The sequence below is a fragment of the Paroedura picta genome, chromosome 3 (genome assembly GCF_049243985.1).
Source record: "Paroedura picta isolate Pp20150507F chromosome 3, Ppicta_v3.0, whole genome shotgun sequence".
Taxonomy (NCBI): Eukaryota; Metazoa; Chordata; class Lepidosauria; order Squamata; family Gekkonidae; genus Paroedura; species Paroedura picta.
Window position 1 is genome coordinate 117,099,833 of NC_135371.1, and position 22,367 is coordinate 117,122,199.

General features: G+C 44.7%; 1 protein-coding gene across 13 annotated transcripts in view; it reads right to left on the bottom strand.

The window, feature by feature from the left end:
• Positions 1 to 22,367, bottom strand: part of CACNA1A (calcium voltage-gated channel subunit alpha1 A) — a 406,947-nt gene that overhangs the window by 368,788 nt on the left and 15,792 nt on the right. For all 13 annotated transcript variants that reach the window (XM_077327283.1, XM_077327280.1, XM_077327282.1 and 10 more), the window contains exon 2: positions 14,570 to 14,873. In XM_077327283.1, coding sequence (XP_077183398.1) covers positions 14,570 to 14,814 — 245 coding nt within the window. In that variant the 5' untranslated portion in view covers positions 14,815 to 14,873. The remainder of the gene's footprint in view (positions 1 to 14,569; positions 14,874 to 22,367) is intronic.

The following is a 22,367-nucleotide window of genomic DNA, read 5'->3' on the forward strand; positions in this document are numbered from 1 at the left end:
GGAGACCTCAGGCCACTCACACCCTCATGTCTTGTAAGGAAATCATAATCTGAGGAAGTGTGCTTGCACTCGAAAGCTCATGCCCTGAAAAAATATTTGTTGGTCTTAAATTTGCTACTGGACTCTGATTTTATTAGACTAATCTACCTGACAGGGTTGTTGTGAGGATGAAATGGTGGAGAAGAGAATTATGTAAGCTGCCTTGGGTCCCCAATGGGGAGAAAGACAGAACACAAGTGAATTAAGTAAATAATAATAAATAATAACAAATGTTTAAGAAGGCATTGGCCATGCAAGCAATCTTACTCTTGCTGAAAAACCGCTAGCTGAACTATCCTGGATTTAATCGGTAGGCCTATATATCCTGCTGCCCTATGTGTTCCAGACGTTTATTGGTAGTATCCCTATAATATCATTTTAATAGAATCCATACACAGCTGGCTAATCTCAAAAATGAACACAGATACCTGTGCTCCTAATATGGTACTGTTGTATATAATGAGACACATGGGTCATATTCCTAGGAAAGGCAAGCAATGAAAAGGAGAATTCTGTAATGCAGACTGTAAAACCTGTTTTCATTTCCAAGCTTGCTCTGTCAGCTGGGTGAACAACACTGTACAGGAACCAGGGATGATTCTGCACTTTGATTTTTTCATTGTTGATCCTGATGAATACAGATCAATTTGAACCCAGGTCTTCCTCCTTCCTCCCCCCCCCCCCCGAATTGAAACAGTGTTGTATACTTGATTGGGGATGCTCAGGGTGGGAAGGGGAGCCAAGAGCAGCAGGAGGCTCTTTCTTTCTTTTCCTGAATGGGAGGGGGGATTGGAAACAGCAGCCTCACAGAGAAGGGGGGGGAATCCAAGAGACAAATCTCTGCTGAGAGAAGTGTGGGCTTCTGGAACACAGACATATTAAAAAGGCAAAAATTAGTCTTGGGAGGGAAGCCTTGCAACCTGGAACCAGGAAGTCTTTGAACTGACGCCCTGGACAATCAGGGAAGACTGTTTTGCAGGCAGCGTTGCAGGCACGGGCAGCAAATTAATCCGCAAAATGTAGATCACCTACACTTATACTGGGGGCTTTAAAAGCTGGGTCTTTAAATATAGCTACTTATATCCACTCCTGGATATTGTGGGGGAAAGGTAGGGTCACTCTGGATCAGTCATGGATGTTGCAGAGGGAAAATTTAAAGCGCCCAAAATCAAAATGGAAATTGAATACAGTGCAGCGGGGAGGGTTTTTTCGGGCTGGGAGAGGATAAAAAGCAAAGTGCAGACTCGACCCTGGACACAACACATACACTGTAAGAACAGACCCAAACTCCCAAATGATGCATGTGCAAATATGTGTTAAGGACATTACTATGTTCCTCCTCGCCATGGTAGCTCCTGGCTGTATTGATTTCTGTGCCACATGGCAGGAACAAGTCTGCTTCCAACTGAACCGTTCAAGTCTAGTCAGCAGACTGTATGACTAAAGTACCTGAGCAGACATTGGTTTAGAAGGATTCCTTTAAGAAAATCCATTGAGAAAATTACCTAGGCTCTCTCAAGAATAAACACCAGAGCCATTCTGCATGGCCATGCAAAAAAATCCCTCCTGGGTGTGCTGGAGAAGAGCGAAAGACTAATGTGGAGAAGCGGATTTGATTCCCCATTCCTCCACATCAAGGCTGCTGGGTGACCTTGGGCTTATCTCTCAAGAGCACTCACACTCCCACCCACCTCACAAAGTTCCTGTTGTGGGGAGAGGAGGGGAAGGCAGTTGTAAGGCCCGTACAGAAAAGTGGGATATAAAAACCTTCTCTTCTTTTTGGAACACTGAATTGCTGATATGTACTAGAGAAGTGTGAAGCCATATTGCTTCTAATTTTCCCAATCTATCTGGCTGTTCTAGCACAGCAGAAGGAAAGTAAAAACAAAAGATTTACAAAATGTTGCATGTATAGAACTGGGGGAGCCTTCCTAAACTTTTTTACCATTCTTTTTTTTTACCACTGAGAAACCCCTGAAACATTCTTTAGGCTTCAAGGAACCCCAGAAGTGGTGTGATCATGCAGAATATGGTTGGGAAGCATAGCTGTATACATGCCCACCCAGGGGCCCTCCCCCTCCTGCCCCCTCCAAGCCCATCACTGGCCATTTTGGGAGGGAAGGTAGGTTGACATGACCATATATGGTCATACCATCCAAGAAATGATTAACAAATGTAAAAAAAATATTAAAAATTTATTAACTCCAACTCATTCCTGAAACCCTTTCAGGGCCATCAGGAAACCCTAGGGTTCAGAAAGCCTGGATTACATAAATCAATCTGATTTATTATGTGGAAAATCTATTGTTAGATCTCTCAACAGATCTTTCCATTTTAAATCTCCCTACCCACAACGACTATTACCCTTGACAGGAAAAAGACAGCTACATTACAGGTGCCTAGTTTTCTTCCTCCTTCTCCACGGGATTAACTGTATCTTGGAGGGGGCTGACATCTATCTGGAAAATAGAAGTCAAGGGGAAAATACCAACAGCACTATACCCTTAATCCAAATCCCCCCTTTCCAAGACTGATTTTGAAGATTTTGAAATAGTCTTTGTTGCATAAGTGGCCAGGCTAACGATCCTACAGAAGACTGAGCACATGGTTCGAGGTAGGATCAGTCACCAATGAGTTCTAACAGTCACACTACAAGGATTCCCGCTGTGGGATCTAATCATTTTAATCAATCATGCGAGATCCAGCCAATGACATATGGCCATATCTTATCCTTTTGTCTGTTGTGTGTGTATATAAGTTGGGGTTTTCTGAGGGGTTTCTCAGTGTGGCCTTGGTGCAAGTTGTATTATGTTCTGGCACCAATAAAGACCTGCAATGATTCCATCGTCTGTGGTTCTTCACCCACAAGATCCACCACGGATCTAACACTGGTGACACAGACGGGATTGTGACCCTAGACATGCTGCCCTACTAAGCGTCCTTCAACTGGAATCGCTGCAGATGCAGAGCACTGCTATCCGAGGAGGAACAAGCCACTGTGACGGAGCCCTGTCGTCCTAGGAGGGACAAACCGCTGAATTCACTGGTGTGGAACCCTGCCACCACGGAGGAACCATCCACCAGCAGAAATCACCTTCTATTTTGTGCCCAACCTCTATCCAATGGACTGAACACGCTACCTGGAGAGCAGATTCAGTCTCATGAAAGCAACATGGCCACTTCAGGCTGTCTGGAACACTTTGATCTAAACCAACCAGCCAAGTGGGAGGGTTACATCCAGATGCTGCGGTTCCACTTCCTTGCTCATAACATCACAGAACAACCTGCCCAGCGCAACGTGTTCCTGAGTGCCTGCACTTTGGCTACATTTGAACTCGTCTGAGACCTGACAGCACCTCACAGCCTCGAGACTGTCTCCTTCAACGCACTCATCAGCAAGCTAAATGATTACCTGAGACCGAAGCCCAGCATCATCACAAGCCTTCCCACTTCCTACAAGCATATGCAGTTGGGAGGGTGATATGGGGGCTGAGTTTGTAGCTGCCCAAGAGATGCTGAGGGACTGACTGATCTGGAGCCTCCAGGATGAGCACACTCAGCACCGCCTCCTTAACATGAAGGACCCGAAATTAAAGACAGTGCTGGAGGAAGCCCTGTCTGCCGCGATGGGAGCCCAGGACACAAAGGAGGTTCATGGCCACAACCCTCAGTTGCACCACCTGAGCAGGTATTGTATACCATGAGGCTGTCTCCTCCACCACATAGTCCAGCAAGGATGACGAGGTCAACCGTTTCCAGGCCATTCCATCCTGCTCCTTTGCCCCACACAACACGAGCAGCTGCACCAGCTATGTTGGCTCACATGCATGCCACTCATGCAAATTCCACAATGCCCTCTGCTGGGCCTGTAGAGAGAAGGGGCACATTGCCAGGGTGTGCCAATCTAAGAGAGCCACTGGGAATCTTTGCCCCTTGGGCAGCCTTCGATAAAAATGGCAAAGCAACCTGTCGCTATAGCTAGATTTGCTTGGCTAGATTCTAGAATTAGGGAACATTGGGTCACTAATGTACAGCTATCCTAATAGGTTTATAGTGTTTATAGCTATTTATGCTATTTAGGTTGGCAGCTTTTATGGTGTGTTTCTTAATCTTGTATTTAGTCTATATATTTGAATTGTTTTACTGCTATTATGCCTCATTTTACTTTTGTATTTTATTGGTCTATGACCGTGAAATAAATATTGATTGATTTATATCCAGCCTGCAGCTACCATCTGCCATTCCTCCTCCATCACCGTCCACAACTGCATGTTGTGGATATCAAGATCAAGGTTCACATTGAGAGGGTAGCCTGTGAGATGGAGCTCGACACCAGATCATCACTCTCCATAATCTCAAGCGACACCCTCCAATGTCTGTGCCCAAATGGGGGGCCACCACTGCGTCCCATGCCTATCACTCTAAAGGACTTCCAGGGCACCGAGGTCCCAGTACGGGGCATCAGGGACTTGTAAGTCCTTCTCTGGCCCACTGCAGCTGGTTGTGGTTGTGGGGAAGTGAACCAGCTTCCTCAGCCATGAATGGGTGAAATCCCTGGGGTCCTTGTAATGGGCATCAACAATATCCAGGCTGCCACCCTCATGACTTCCCAGCAAGGAGTTCCCAGCTGTCTTTGATCAGCCACTTGGATACTAACTGTTCTGCCCTACAGTGGTTGCCAATAGCATCAATCCGGCTCAAGGCCTGGTGCAACCCCTTCACATAAAAGCCAAAGACTGACGCATAACTGGAATGGCTCATCAAACAGGGCATCCTTGAGCCGTTCCTCAACGCCAGCTGGGAAATGTCCATTATCACCCAGCTCAAGTCCAACAGGGACATCAGGATCTGCGCAGACTACAAATGCACAGCCAACAAGATGCTCCAGAAGTACTTGTACATCAGCTACCTCCTGGCATCCCTGGTCAGCAGGAAGCTCTTTGCAAAGTTGGATCTCCCACAGGCCTATCAGTAGTTGCCCGTGGACAATGCATAAGACAAGGTGCAGACTATAGTGACATACGATGGTGCCTTTAAGGTCAAGCGCCTCCAGTTTGGCTTAAGTGTGGCTATTGGGGTCTTCCAAAATGTAATGGAAGATCTCCTCAATGGCATTCCGGGTGTCATCCTGTACTTCAGTGATATCTTGCTTGCCTGGAGCACTGAAGCAGAGCTGACCAACCATCTTCGTAAGGTCCTCAGCCATTTCCAGAATTCTTTTTTTTTTATAATTTTATTATTTATTATTATATGAAGCATTTACAGAAAAGTAAAGAGAAAAAAGCGACCAGCTGATATGGTTTGCCATCCTCTTTTAACATACATATTCAGTTCCCATCACATATTAATCCTAATCTAGAAGTTTTTACCATCTTTCTTAGCAAAATGATTGTTAATACATATGAGAGTATGATCTGTTATAAGAATATATTCTATTATTATCTTAAGTGATATAAGGTCAGTCCCCTTCATAAATTGGCCCTGACCTAAGAGTTACTGCTGCTGTCTTGTTAATACATATGAAGTATAGTTTGCCATCCTCTTTTAGCATACATATTGGCATGCATATTCAGTTCCCATCACATATTGATCCTGATCTAGAAGTTATTACCATCTTTCTTAGCAGAGTAATTGTTGATACATATGAGAGTATAATCTATTATAAGAATATATTCTATTATTGTCTTAGATGATATAAAGTCAGTTCCCTTCATATATTGGTCCTGTCCTAAAAGTTACTGCTGCTGTCTTCCCCACAGGAAACCAGGAGAATGCTCCACTGTTCATCACATCCTTCAGGTGGTCGCAGAAAATGAAATTGTGTTTTTTTCCATAGTAGAGTATTTCTAGTTGTCCTTCTGTCAGGGCCAAAGAAGTCTCTTGCTTGATTCTTGCTTGCAGTCGCCTTTAAGTAGGCTCTGTATACTTTATCAATCTGGATCTCTTCCTCTGGTCGCACAGAGATATCTCCTAATAGCTTCCTGCGTGCTGTCGCCTTTGAATAGACTCTTTTTATTTTGTTGATCCAAATCACTTCCTGCTCTAAATAGACTTTCAGGTTTTCGGTGCTTTCCTTCCTTAAATCTGTTTTCCCAAGTTCTTCCAAGGTGCTTTGGATTTTTACGTCCCTAGCTCTCTCCCCCTCCTGTTGATTAACTTCCAGACATTGAATTCTCGTTTGAAGTATTGTTGGCTGAATTGTGTTTTCATCAGCTATTTTTTCCAGACCGTCGATTCTGTCTAAAAGCTCTTTCTTAGTCTTTCGGATTTCCTTTTCCACCTTATTGACTGCTTTCAGTATCTTTGAGTTCCCTTCGCATAACAAATGGAAAAGCTGTGCCTTAGTTAATTTTTCCATAGTTCTAGGCAGTCACAAACTATAAACAGAAAGTCTTGTGAGGTCTCGCGGGAGCACGAGCGATCCAGAATTATCAGTTTGTTGATCTCCGTATCAAGTCAGCTTCCCCCGGAGTCGACTGAAAATGGCGCCATAAAAAGCTGGACTTCTGTTCAGCTCTTCAGCCATGCCGAGGGTCAGGGGCTTCTGCACCTGGTTGACCTGAGCAGATACGCAAATCTGCTTGCCGGTCGCCCCAGGAACCGGGAACGGCATCCTGAGGGTCCTACAGATCCGTGGGGAGGTAGGGAGACCGAATTCCCCAGATTAATAGCGGCGTGTGCTCAAGGTCACGATGGCGTCCTTGTCGCAAACAACTTTACAAGCTTGAAACGACCAGCTGACCCTACATTCTTCCCAGACTATCTTTTACCAGATTGACAGAAGCGCTGACAGAAGCTGAGTCTGCAACAGTAAGAATTGAAAGCTTTCTGGCTCTTCCCTTTCTTTCTCTACAAGCTCTTCCCCCCCTCCTTCCTCAACCAATTTACAAGTGAATTCCCTCTTTCGCCGAGTGAGAGACTCCCAGCTAATTATACCCACTAACCAAACAAAGAAAGAACTTTGAAGTTTTGTTGAAAAAAGCTCAGTGGGGGTTACTGACTTGATACGGAGATCGACAAACTGATAATTTGGGATCGCCCGTGCTCCCGCGAGACCGTACGAGACTTTCTGTTTCTAATTTGTGACTGCCTGGAACTATGGAGAAATTAACTAAGGCACAGCTTTTCCATTTGTTATGCGAAGGGAACTCAAATATACTGAAAGCAGTCAATAAGCTGGAAAAGGAAATCCGTGGGATTAAGGGGGAGCTTTTGGACGGAGAGAGAACAGCTGATACAGCTTTGCCAATAATAAATCAAACGAAAACTCAATGTTTGGAAGTTAATCAACAGGAGAGGGAGACAGCCAGAGATGTAAAAACCCAAAGTACCTTCGAAGAACCTGGGAAAACAGATTCAAGGAAGGAAAGCACCGAAAACCTGGAAGTCTATTCAGAGCAGGAAATGATTTGGATCAGCAAAATAAAAAGAGTCTATTCAAAAGCGACAGCAACCAGGAAGCTATCAGGAGATATTCCTACGCGACCAGAGGAAGAGATCCAGATTGATAAAGTATTCAGAGCCAACTCAAAGGCGACTGGCAGCAAGAATCAAGTAAGAGATTTCTCTGGCCCTGACAGAAGGACAATCAGAAACACTCTACTATGGAAAAAAACACAATTTCATTTTCTGCGACCACCTGAAGGATGAGTTGAACAATGGAGTATTCTCCTGACTTCCTGTGGGAAAGACAGCAGCAGTAATTTTTAGGATAGGACCAATATATGAAGGGAACTGACTTTATATCATCTAAGACAATAATAGAATATATCCTTATAATAGATTATACTCTCATATGTATCAACAACTACTTTGCTAAGAAAGATGGTAATAACTCCTAGATCAGGATTAATATGCGATGGGAATTGAATATGTATGTCAATATGTATGCTAAAAGAGGATGACAAACCATACTTCATAGGCATTAACAAGACGGCAGTAGTAACTCTTGGGTCAGGGCCAATCTTTGAAGGGGACTGACCTAATATCATTTAAGATAATAACAGAATGTATTCTTATAACAGATCATACTCTCATATGTATTAACAATCACTTGGCTAAGAAAAATGGTAAAAACTTCTAGATTAGGAATAATATGTGATGGGAACTGAATATGTATGTTAAAAGAGATGGCAAACCATATCAGCTGGTTGCTTTTTCTTCTCAAATTTTCTGTAAATGCTTTATATAATAATAAACAAAATTATAAAAAAAAAAAGTCAGCTTCCCCCACTGAACTCTCTCCAGCAAAACTTTAAAGTCTCTCTTTTCTTAAGCTCTCTCTTTGTTTAGTTAGTGGGTATAATTAGCTGGGAGTCTCTCACTCGACGAAAGAATTCACTTGTAAATTGGTTGAGGAGGGGGGGGGAGAGTTTGTGGGGAAAGAAAAGGAAAAGCCAGAAAACTTACAGTCTTTACTGTTGTAGACTTCAGCTCCTGTCAGTCTGGTAAAAGATGATCTGGGAAGAATGTAGGGTCAGCTGGTCATTTCAGGCTTAGAAAGTTATTTACGACAAGGGCGCCATCATGACCTTGAGCACATGCCGCGGTGATCCGGAGAGCTTAGTCTCCCTCCCTCTCCACGGATCTGTAGGACCCTCAGGATGCCGTTCCTGGTTCCTGGGGCAACCGGCGAGCAGATTTGCGTATCTGCTCAGGTCTGCCAGATGCGGTTGCTCCTGACCCTCAGCATGGCTTAAGAGCCGGACAGAAGCCCAGCTGTTACGGCGCCATCTTCAGTCGACCATTTCCAGAATTCTATGCTCAAGGTGAAGTGGAAAAAGTGCCACCTCAGCATGCCTTCCATGTCCTGGGTTTCCTGATTGATGCAGCAGGTGTCCACCCAACTCCCATGAAGGTCAAGGCCACCCAGAAGGCCCCTTGCTACAATCCAAGCACAACCTTCAAGTCTTCCTGGAACTGTTGAACTTTTACCATTCAAAGTTACCAAGTCCTTTCATCGGCTGCTGGATAAGAAGGACACCCTGGTACACAAGTCTGCTTTCACAGCTGTTAAGCAACTCATCACTTTGAACAGTGTCCTGAGCTGATTCTGCACTTACTTTGTTTTTTCCGTTGTGGATCCTGCTGAATTCAGATTGATTTGAACTCTTCCTCTATCCTACCCTCCCCCCATATTTGAAACAGAAAGTGTTCTGCACTTGATTGGGGAAGCTCAGAGTGGGGAGGGGAGCCAAGTGAAGCAGGAGTCTCTTTCTTTCTTTTCTTGAATGAGGGGGAGAAGAGAATTGGAGACTTATCAAAGTGGAACAGGGTGTAGTCTTCATGGGGCTTTTTACCCACTGCTAGCTCAAATAAATCCCTCCCATCTACACTGAATTCAATTTTCATTTTGATTTTGGGTGCTTTAAATTTTCCCTCTGCAACATGCATGATTGATCTGGAGTGACCCTACCTTTCCCCTGCAATATCCAGAAGTGGATATAACCCTTGATATTTGAAAAATCGGCATCACTAATTGTGCAGGTTTCTGGGTTTTGCAAATTAACTTTCTTCTCCATGCCTCATAGCAAAGCAGTCTTCCCTAATTGGCCAGGGTGTCAGTTCAAAGACTTTCTGGTTCCCGGTTGCAAGGCTTGTCTTAAAATGACTGCACTCCAGAAGCCCTAACCTCTCAGCAGAGATTTGCCTCTTGGATTTATTCCCCCTATTATTCCCCCTATTCTGATGTTTCAGCTGGTTGTCCTGGCCTGTATTGCCTCTTCACACAGCATCAGTGCTGTCCTCAGGCACCCCCTCCTGGATGGGAGCAAATCCCTGATAGCCTTCTACTCATGGTCTGAGTCCTCGCTGGAGCACAATTACACTCAGATCGATAGATCTGAATGGCCACTGGTTTATGATCAACACAGACCACAAACCCCAGCTTGGCCTCTTCACAATGGACCGTCAGACAGCCCAGATCCTGTCTCAGTGGATGCTGCACTGGTCCATTTTTCTTCATGGATACGACTTCCACCTTGAGCACTGCCCTGGGCAGTTCATCACCAAGCCGACACTCTCAGCTGCCTGCCACTGCCGCAAGCTGACACACACCCAGACCCTGCCCCTGCCCCGGAGGTTCTGCTGCTAGACTCATTCCTGTAGAAAAGATTTTTGTGTTACAGTCAAACAACTTTCTACCTACATTCTTCCTCATGGATACTGCTGATATATTGTTGTGGGGAAAAGTATTTAGATTCATTAAATTTTATTTGCAAATAAGGGGTGTCAGGATGGGCAGCACATTTGCCCCCCAATCTGATCATTTTATTCATGGCAGAGTTAGAGAAAACCACCATAATGAATGCTGAATTTAACCCTTATTGTAAGAATGTACAATTTTACTGTCACTTTATTGATGACAGTTTTATCATCTATGAGAAGAAATCTATGGAGGAATTTGTAGACTGGCTAAATAGTATTCATCATACTATTAAGTTTACTTTTAGTGAAAATGAAGCCTCCTTTTGGACACCACTGTTAAAAACAGTGAAACAGGGAAGTTATTGGTCTCTGCATTTAGGAAACCAACTGATCACAATGCTATATTGCAGTGGTCCACAACCTTTCTAAGGCTGCAGACTGGTGGGGGGTGAGGGCGATCCGGCGGCCGCGCATGTGCATTTGCGCCGGCAGCCCTGCTTCCCTCTCCCACAAAAAGAAGCTTGCCAGGCCGCAAGCTAATTGGCCGCTTTAGCTTGCGGCCTAGGAAGTTTCTCACTGGGGGGGGCGGGGAGAGGGAGCCGCGGCCCGGAGGTTGGGGACCACTGCTATATTGCACTGTAAGTCTCATCATCCCAAGAAATTACGGGACAACATTAATGAATTAATGAATTAATGAATTAATGAGAGTCAGCTCGAGACAGCCACCTCACCCCACTCCTTCATTCTGGATGACTCCATATATATCAGAAACTACAGAGCTGGCCCAATGTGGGTCCCACAACTGTCACAAGATCCACGGCACTGGTGTCTTATCAGGTCAAGACATCAGATACTGCATGCTATGACAACATGTGGACCAGGTGCACTGCCAAGACTCAGGACCCATCAACACAGACAAGCCACCTCAAGCACCCCCGCGTTGCTCAGATGCATCGGAAGAGGTGACCATACCTTCAATACCACCAGTTCTGGCTGCCATACAACCAGTACAACTAGCCACATATTCATCACCCCATGCAGCAATGCCAAAGGCGGCAGCCCTGGCCTCGCCTGCACTGCCCCAGGTCCCGAGCCTCACCAGTCAACACTTAGCACCTCGGTATTTATGCGATCTCTTCAGTGACTCCCTAAAGAGAGTAGGGATGTTGTGTATGTGGCCAGGCTAATGATCCTACAGTGTCTGAATACATAGTCCGAGGTAGGATCAGTCACTGCGGGGTTCTAACACTCACGCTCCAAGGATCCCCGGTGCAGGTTTCAATCATTTAAAATCAATCATGTGGTATCTAGCCAATGGCGCATGGCCACAGCTGATTCCTTTGTTTGTGGTGTGTATACAAGTTGGGCTTTTCTGGAGAGGTTCTCAGAGCAGTCTTGGTACAACTTGTATCATGTTCTGGCACCTATAAAGAGCTGCAATGATTCCAGTGTCTGTGGTTCTTTACCTACAAGATCCACCACGGATCTTTACCTATTTAATTTGTATGCTACCTTTCCCCTAATGGAGACTCCAAGCAGCTTACATTGTTTCCCTCCCCTTCATTTTTATCCTCACAACCTCTCTTATTTAGGTTAGGCTGAAAGTGTATGGCTAAGCCTCGGTCCCCCAGCCAGCTTCCACAGGGATTCAACCTGCATTTCCCGGATCTGAGACTGACACTACAAACCATGCTAGGAGACCGGATCATGGATCTCCTATGTAACATGTAGTTTGACCCTAAGCTATTTGTTATAAGTCATTGCTGTAACACTTTCCTCTCGTTCTCCTTTTCAGTGATTTGCTACTCATTCATCCTTGTATTTACAGGTCAGTTTATTTATAATTACATGTATATACATCTGTAAACCGCTTCGCAGTTATAAATAAAAGAGTAAGGGCAAGTTGGGAGGAGTTAGGGCAGGCTCTGTCCGGGATAAAAACTCGGAGGGGCGAATCAGAAGCCGCAAAGCGGCTCCTGATTAGGCCCTCCGAGTGTCAATCCTGGACCAAGGAGGCAATGGGGAGGCGCGCAAAGCATGCCTCCCCATTGCCGCCTTGGCCGCCATACACAACTCTTCGGTGCAGGGAAAGGAGCAGGGACGCCGTGTCAAAGACGCGGCGGCCCTGCTCCTTTCCAGCCGCACTACCTCCCAACTTCCCCGAAAAGGACCTGGGACACCGCGCCGTCCCCGTTCCTTTCCGCCCACCCCTAACTACCCTCCCACAAACACCACCCTTCGCCACCGACCCTTGCCGCTGCCGGCCGGAGCTTCCCGTCACTGCCGCCGCTTACCGCCCATTGCCGCTGCCGACCACTCCTCCTCCAGCAGAACCGCCCTTCCCCGCACATTGCCGCTGCCTCCCGGAGCTCGCCTGGTGTGCCTGCCGCCATTAGGCGCCCCTTGCCGCTCCCGCATGCGCCTCCACCAGCACCGACGCCCTTCCACGCTGCCGCCCGCCGATCGCCCGTCGCTGCCGACGCCCGGACCTCCTGCCCGGTAGGTGCGCCGCCAACTCCTTCCTCACTCCATGCGTGCTCCCTCCTCTTCTCCCGGCCCCGGGGACAGCCTGGCCGCCTCTGTGGCGCACCCGGCCTGTTCCCGCTGCCGAGAAAATGCCGCTGGTTCCCCGTGCCTTGCCGCGCCGCCCCAGCCCCTGGGAAGCCTTCACCCTGGGAAGGCTTCCCTGGCCAACGGGGGCCTAGCGCCCATTTTATGCATAGCTAAAATGGGCTTATAATCTAGTATAATTATATTACATATTTTTAATTATTTGATTTATTCTGTTTATTTATTTGATTTATATACTGCCCTCCCAGCAAACCTAAAAACACAAACATATAATTACAAACATAAAACGTAAAGGTAAAGGTATCCCCTGTGCAAGCACCGGGTCATGTCTGACCCTTGAGGTGACACCCTCTAGCATTTTCATGGCAAACTCAATACAGGGTGGTTTGCCAGTGCCTTTCCCAGTCATTACCGTTTACCGCCCAGCAAGCTGGGTACTCATTTTACCGACCTTGGAAGGATGAAAGGCTGAGTCAACCTTGAGCTGGCTGCTCGGATTGAACTCCAAGCCTTATGGGCAGAGCTTTCAGACTGCATGTCTGCTGCCTTACCACTCTGCGCCACAAGAGGCTCTGAATTAAAAAACATAGAAGAATATAAATATACAAGTCAAAATCCAAGTTATCATAGCTTTTAAAATCCAGAATTAAAACTAAAATTTGCCTAGGCTATATCTAGCTTAGAGGGGAGGAGAAGGGGTGCGAGATAATAATTAGATGTAATTAGGGAGGGAGGTCAGCAAAATTTTAAATATTAAACTTTGGGACTTCAGCCATAGGTACGGTGGAACAGCACTGTCATACAAGCCCTGCGGAGCTGTCCCTCCCATCCCATAATTCTTCCTTTCACTGACTGGCTACTTAAGACTGCCTGATATTTTGAATGTATTTTTGCAGTTTGGTCTGAAAGACAGTAAATAAATCTGTTGCTGTGTTACTTAAGACTGAAAATTATGTTCACGTCTTAACTACTGGAGACCTTTGCAAAAGCCCAGCTGTCCAACTGCATATTCTCCCTGCCCCATCTATTCAAGCAAGTCACTGAACAATTAGGAAATCAGGTTTGATATCTTACAAGACTACCTGATTAATCAAGCACTCACTGATTGGTCAGAGGCTGCATTGACTTTTTGTGCTTTTAGGATTAGGATTTATAATCAACAGGAAAACGGACTGTTTTCCGTGCTACTGCTCCTACTGAGGAGCCGACTGCACAATACACCAGGAGCTCCCAACACTTTTAAATTCAGGCTTGGACTGGGGCCACAGCATGAGAGAAGCAAACATTTAAGCTTCCTCCCATGCCAAATAAAAAATGTGCAGTTTCACAGCAGGACAAAGAGTACTTCCCTTAGGCTGGTTGTGTCTGGAGAAAAGGCATGGTGGAAGATTTAAATGCTCCTCTGCTTTGTACCATGGTCCCAATCCAAGTTTTGTCCCTATGTACCTGTTAAAAATAACCAGCACCACTGGGTGTTCCATATACTTAACTCTCAGCAAATCATGTGGTTAGGCCCTGATAATAAGCATGATGAAAACTGCCTAAGGTTGTAGATACAACTTGACAGGAATCAGTAGAAAAAGCCAGGGACAGGAAGAATAGCAATGAAATGAGACAAAATTAACAGTCAGGGTTGTGGGAGGCATGTGTCCAGCAACAGAATACTGGGAAACAATGCAACATGGGAGAGGAGCACAATTAAAGGGTTTTCTAGGGTAGGGAAGGGCAGAGGGGCAACAGGAGATTCTGGCAATACCCATTGAGAAAAAGAATCAGCAGCTGACACGGTTCAAAAGAATCTTAATATACTCACTCCCACTCCTTGCGCTGTGCCTGAGGTGTATTGTGAATTTTATGGGCCTGATGTGCCATGATGATGTCACGGTGGTCCACCACACCTCCACGTCGCTTGTATGAGGGAGGCTCCTGGCCCATGTAGTGATACCAGCCCCCAAGGAAGGGGTACTCAGGGCTAGCTGGCCCACGCCCATCATGTACTGCTTCATAGTAGCTGGGAGGGGACAACAGGGATGATCGGACCACAGCACGCCTCGCCATCCATGGGACTTGGGCAGAGACCCAAGAAATTTCTGCCTGGCTGGCTGCCAGGGAGATAGCTGTGGAAACAGAAGACAAGGGGAGAAAGCCAAAGTGAACTAGAGCACTTCTTTCACACTGGCATCACAGATGTTTCTTTCAGGCTGATAGTCCCACCAACTCTCAAGCAATTCAGATTGTAGAGAAACAGTATTTTTTAAATATACCCACATTAATAGGAAGAAGGCTGATCATGGAGTCTGTAAGAAATCTAAGACAATAGATTAGAAAAGTGTGAATTGGTCAGGTTGTTTCTTAATAAGTGGGGCTTGCTTTATGTGTGGGAGTGACAGCATCTCACCTTCTCCATTCTAACTCCTGTATGGAATAGAGCTAAAGGAACTTTCTCCCTCCAGAGGACTGGAAAGTGTTAGCCTGAACAGTTTATATCAAGTGAAAAGTGAGATTAGAATGAGAGGACTTTTGTCTTCAGAGCTAGATAGCAAACAGGTTCTGGATCTTTTCCTTTGTGTGTGTGTGTGTGTGTGTGTGTGTGTGTGTGTCATTGTTGTTACTTTATGCCCCTTGGGAGATTTTGTACAACTAAAAATAAACAAGAGATAATGAAGCCCTGAGGGGATTTCCAGTGTCAGCACAAACCCAAACATCAGGCCTCAAGCTTCCTATGCTATTTAAATTTTAAAAATAACAATAAAACACCCAACTCAACCATACTCGTATTCCCCTGGGCACTACCAAGGTGGCCATTGCTTAGCCATGCATTGACCACTAGAGGACACTCTCACCACTAAGAAATAATCGTAAGACTGTGGAAGGGAGGGGGAAATAATTTTTTCAGAGGAAGAATCAGTCAAACAAGGTACTAGTAAAACTGCATTCTCCTACTCAGTTCAGGAGTTTCTTGACAAAGAGGTGAAGCACATATTTTACCACCACATTTATGCATGTCCTATGGCATCACATGTCCCTCAGCATATAGTCATCCTCACCTAGCCCATAGCTGATGCTTTCTGAAGCAAGACACAGCACCAAGGTACCACATACTCAGCTGAAGGTGTCCTACTAACAGGAGGAAATCTGAGAAACCTTCTCCAATTCATTTTAACTTCTGATTTCTTTTTCTTGCTCTCTTTTCTCCATTAATTTCCCAAGTCCCAGTTCAACAAGCCAGATATCTCAAATAACAATTAAACAAATTTAAATATGAGAATTTTCACATCATTCTCCAAAAACTGTGGGTACTCAGCATTAATTTATTTCTACCTTTTATTTCCTCTCTTAGAATTCTTTATCCAGTTCCCTTCCTGCCAGGACAACTGTTTTTAAAATATCTCAGTAGGAACTTGCCCTCTCTTAAAGATCCACATAAGTAAAGGTATGGTAAAGGTATTCCCTGTGCAAGCACCGAGTCATGTCTGACCCTTGGGGTGACGCCCTCTAGCGTTTTCATGGCAGACTCAATACGGGGTGGTTTGCCAGTGCCTTCCCCAGTCATTACCGTTTACCCCCCAGCAAGCTGGGTACTCATTTCACCGACCTCGGAAGGATGAAAGGCTGAGTCAACCTTGAGCCGGCTGCCGGGATCGAACTCCCAGCCTCATGGGCAAAGCTTTCAGACGGCTGCCTTACCACTCTGTGCCACAAGAGGCTCTTAAAGATCCACATAGTCCAGCCCTATTTTACCCTTTTTCTGAAAAACTGAATCAAAATGTATGCCCAGTTACAATATGCCTAAATCATAAAACGCTCATATTTCTTCTTGTACTCCACAAAGCCTCACCATTGACTCTCCCTCTCTGAACAAAACAGGAGTCAAGTAACACTTGCAGGGGTAGTCAAACTGCGGCCCTCCAGATGTCCATGGACTACAATTCCCATGAGGCCCTGCCAGCTAACACTGGCTGCAGTTTGACTACCCCTGCTTTAGAGCTGGCTTTCTCAACCGGGATTTCATGAAACCCTGGGATTTCCTGATGGCCCTAGAAGGAATTTCCAAATGGGTGTTAATTAATTTTTAATACATTTTTAAAATTTGTTAAACATTTATTGGTTGATATGACCATATGTTGAGCCTCCCAAAACGGCCAATGATGGGCCTGGAGGGGGTGGGAAGAGGAGAGGCCCAGGGTAGACACATACACAACTATGCTTCCCAAACATATCCTGCACTATCATGCCACTTCTGGGGTTTCTCGAAGCCTGAACAATATTTCAGGGGTTTCTCAACATTTGAGAAAGGCTGCTTTAGAGACTGACAAATGCATCCCATGATAGAATAAATTTTGTTAGGCTTTAAGGTGCCATTTGACTCCCGTTTTATTTTGGTCCTACAGACTAACATGGCCAGCCATGTGGAATTATCTGCCCTCTCTGAGATCCCTTAAAATCAAATCAGCTGCCAGGTTTCATTGCTGCTTCTCCTCAGTAAATCAAGACTGGCATTTTCCTTTACAGCCAACAACCCAAACTCTAGTTTACATTTTCATTTCTAGTATATTTTTCTTAGCAACCCAACAGAAACAATGGTAATATGTTGTTGGAGCCAAGAGTAGGTGAAATAGATGTATTGTTTTTATGTTAATTGAAAGAAAGTCTGCAAATGAATATTTGTCACTTCCAGTCCTTTGCCTTCAAAGAGACAAGGGTGTAGGCTTTGAATTTTAAAAGGGCTCATACCTGAATGTAGTCACTGCCAGGGACTTGTGCACAGGTCTGGCTGGACACTGGGTTGCCTTAGAAAATGAGCTGCTAATAAGCAAAAGGCCTAAAATCCAATTAGATCCTTCCTGCAGGTTTCTGCACTCTGAATTCCCTGCTCCCTCTAAAAGCAGTGGTCCCCAATCCCCGGTCCGAGGACCAGGACCAGTCTGTGGATCAGTCGGTACCGGACCGCAGCTCCTCCTCGTCCTCCTCACCTTTGGTGCTCTCTGGCGGCCACAATGGCTGGGGCTCCCCCTCGGCGTGGCACTGCACAGCTGCTGCTGGCAGCATCCCCCAGTGGGTTGTGGGAAGTCAGGGGCACCGGTGACAAGGCAAGTGGAATAGGGGCTCATCAGGCAGCGATGTCCCTTGGCAAAAGACTACCCCCCCCCCGGAGCTTCAGTAAAATTGTCAATTGTTGACTGGTCTCCGGTGATAAAAAGGTTGGGGACCACTGATCTAAAGGAATCTAGTGATTGCTGATTGTTTGAAAACATTGGGTCATTTTCTAATACTCCTTTTGTTCCCTCAATGTCTTCCTACCTGAGTCTAGGCTTCTGGTTCTCTGGGGATAAACTGCAGCTGTAACACTGACATAGGTCACATTCAGATGCCATGCTATGCTGCACTTAAGCTGCTATTTGCCACAATGTGCCCCAGCTAGGGTTGCCAGGTCCTTCCTGGCTACCCATGGGAGGTGGGGGGTGGTGGTGGAAGGGATGCTCACTCCAAGCTGGGAAACTCCTAGAGATTTGGGGGTAGAAACCTGGGAGAACAGGGACCTCAGTGGGGTACCATGCAATTGAGTCAATTCTCCAAAGTATCCATTTTCTCCAGGGGAACTGTTCTTTGTAGTCTGCAGATGAGCCATAATTCTGAGATCCCCAGTTCCCACCTGGAGGCTGGCAACCCTAGCACAAGTACAAATAGTACTATTTGTTATGCCTACCCTGCATGCTCCCTTTACTCTTCCCTCCTTACTCACATAAAACACACAAAAATCCAATTACCCATAAAGAAGAGCTGTTTTTGTGTACTCTGCTTTTTACTACCCAATCTCCAAGCAGCCTAGTCTTCTTCTCCCTACAACAGAGAGCCTGTGAATGAAGTGGGGTTGAGAGACCACTGACAGAACTGTGACTGGCCCAGGGTCACTCATCTAGCTGCATGTGGAGGCAGAGGGAATCAAGCCCCTTCTCTTAATGGCTACACCAAGCCAGCTCTCTTTATAATTTCTACATGTCAACACCTGAGCAAATTGGAGTTTGTTTGTCACACACAAGGTGTGATTCTTAAAATCCTGGTTTGTGGAGGCAAATATTTTTCAGTTTCCTCAGAATGCATGCAGTCATCATGGGCAACAAGAATTTATTTTCATGCTCTGCTCAGGAAAGAACAGGGGAAGCATACAGAAGCTTCAAGGCTGCATTCATATAATCCTACAGGTAAATGCAATATCCATACTCAATGTCCATAATGACTACCTGTAAGAATTTCAGACTCTTGAATGAGTCACAGAGGGTTACTTTTCCACTAGCATTTGCTATTGCAATGTTCTTCTCCATGTCTATCCTTTATTGCTAACCAGTTTGTCTTATGCACTGACTATACCAGGCTTATTCTGAATATTCCTCCCTAGAATTATTCCCCCTGACACCCAATATGTCCTGCATAGTGCAGGGGGTTGGACTAAATCACCCATGAGGTCCATTCTAACTCTATGATTCTATGTTTCAATACATACCTCTAGTTCTTATCTAATAGTTGCTATTTTCCCTAAGTATTAGAATTTATTTATTGTATGGCAAAGTTACACACACGAAGCAAATATGTAGCCAAGTAGGTACAATGGGTATGCAGACATTGGGCAATCCCCCTAAATACTAATACCTAAGTTTTCAAGCCATTCAATTGCAGCTGGGGAGAGTTCAAAGAGCTCCGTCACATCTCCCTGGAAAGCAAAACACTCACATTCCTGTCACAGATGGAAAATAGTCCGGCAGGCTGTAGCACAATCACAGGACCAGATATTTTGCCTCATTTAAACAATAGATCTGCAAAACTGCCAAAGCCTGTTCATATTCTATTAGCCGTCTTCCATACTTTACGTGGCAAGTCAAATCCTGCGGCCTTTTCATTGGTGTTTACCAAGTTATGGATATTAGGTGGAACTGATTTCATCCATGTTTGTGAAGACCTTAGTGCCTGGTGTCAGGACTTTCATCTGGATAGACCCGTGTCAGCCATGTCTTTGTTGATAAGCAGCTCTCTGTTTTCAAAGATGCTTCTATATTCACAAAACACAGCATCTTGCCTTCAGAGATGCAGAGGAGCAATGTGGCACAATCTAGGTAGCCAATAAGTCAGAGTTGGTTTAACACGTCTGCTGATGCCTCTCGTTGTATTGAGTTGGACATCAAGTTTGCGGACATGGGGGCTGCTGAGCCGCACAAAGCTAACATTAGTTGATACTTTATTAGTTTCCTTAGTTTTTCTGTTTCTCCCTCACTACTCACTCACTGTCCCTGGTCATTTCATCATATTTTAATAAAATGATGGACATATGAATTACCTGGGCCTCTCACAATACTCCACAATGCATATTCATAAATGCATTTTTTTCACTTCTGATTCACTTCTACAATACCAAGGATTATCCAAAGACACTTTGGCTGAGATATTAAATCCAAATTACCTCCTTTCCCTCATTAAAAAAGTCATGTTAATCATTTTATGTCTATGGAAATTTGCAAGATATCTATAAATTGTGCTTAACTTTTGCTTGTTGATGACACAGAATACTATTAAACTGCTTAAAAGGTTAGTCACTATTGGTCTATAAGCAAAATCCAATCAAAATAACACAACCTAAATAACAGTGCACAAGTTTTCAAGTTCTCTATAGCTCTTTCCTTAGTGCAACAACTAAAATTAAAACTCCAGTCTTGCTAAGGACTACTACATTTCCCCTCAACTCTTAGACCTTTAAGGGACCTGTGAATTCCATATAGTGTCCAAGAGACACTATTGGTTGCTATGAATTCAATCTATAGCTTGTGTTCTGGCCGGCTGACCAGCCAGCTTCTGGTGCCAGGTTACAGCATCTCCTTAATTTCCAAAGATAACAAGGCCAGAGGAGGTTTCAGAAGTCCATTTTTGTTTGGTCAGATGTCAGGTTTCCAGTACTCAACCAAGATATCTGATATACGTGTTGCATCTACACCAAAAAGTGTTTCTTGGGATACCAAAACTTCCTACAACAATAACAACACCTTTATTGACGTTAACAGAAGGAAAGAATAAACAGAAATAAAATTCCATACAAACATGGTGTGAACCAGGTTTGCAAAACAAAACAATTACAGAACTTCCTACATACAGCCAACTGCTCAGGAACAATCCAGCAAAGAGTCATCTTCACTATCAGCAGGCAGCTGGTGTTGAGCCATGAGGTATATATTGCACCACCAAGCCTACAAAACCACTCCCAGTCTCCTTCTGCAGCCTTCCAAGGGTGGTGATCCTGGAGAGCTGGGAGCAGGCGGCTGACCTTCACCTGCTGAATTAGAGCTGGAGGATGGAGATGATCCTGATCCAACTCTTGGCTGCATGTCATGGCACGCCTGCAGCTCATTTCCCTGCTGGCTTCTGGCTACACAGGGCTCCTCCTGAGGAGTCCTCATTGTCACTGAGCGCTGACTGGTCCAGGACAGCTTATTTATTTCTTCTTTATCTCAGCATCCTAAAAGTGAAACTTGATATCAGCTGTTCTCTTTGCCCACTAAAGCCAGCAAAGCATTCCACACACAATGTATTAGAAGAGGTTTTGAGAACATGGCTTGTGTGATCTCGCCACCATCTTTCCTCATTAAAAAATTCTTGTTCTAGAGAAGTTGAAAACTTGCAAATTCTTTACTGTATTATTGTTGTTGGCCAGATATTAGTTATGTTTTTTATTGTTAAAAAAACAAGTGGTAATTAATACTGCCCCAAATTTACTACATGATGCAGCTGTCTCACTCCATTATTTATCTTACTGCATTTTTATGTTGCCTTTCTTCCATCATACAATTCAAGGTGACATGCACACAGTTCATGGGAGGTTTCATATTCAGGCACTGAGTGGACATGTATCTGTTTATAGTACATATTTCCAGGCTATATTCCCTGATCCTAGTTCAGGATAGCTAAACCCCATAGAATTGCTACATCCCATAGCACAGAATCTCTAGTGTCATTACTAACTGTAATGTGCCTATTTAAGACCAAAACAGAAGATAGATGTAGGGACCGTCATTCAAATGTAAGATGCCTGTTTCCTGCATTAGTTATGTAATCATAATTTTAAAAATAAAAGTATTTGGGAAAAATACAAATTCTCTGTCATTTCTGAAATTTAATTCTGAGATAATCCCCACTGAGCCTAAAGCTCAAACTACATATTTCAGAGCTCCTTTATTATTTCATCCACATTTCTTTAATCTCAAGCAGTGTTGTTGCCTGAATCAGAATTGATGAAGGCTTCACATATTTTTCTCCCCTACCTAGTATGGAGGACAGCCACACCGCAGAACTCCATGTAATATGTATCCTTATTCTTTCCTTGGTTTGATGTGTATACAGCTTATTCCTGTTGCTCTTCCTTTTATGCCCGACTTTAACAACTGAGAGTAGAGATCTGTAAAATCATCAACAGTGAACAACTAACAAGCAGTGGAGCTTCCAATGTCACTCTATACTTGGCAGTTGTTTGCTAAACACTAGCAAGTGCTAACGGCGGATTAGCACTGATGGTTAACACTTCAGTGAAGCTTCCTTTTGCTCTATAAATGGAAGCTGCCGGTAACTTAATG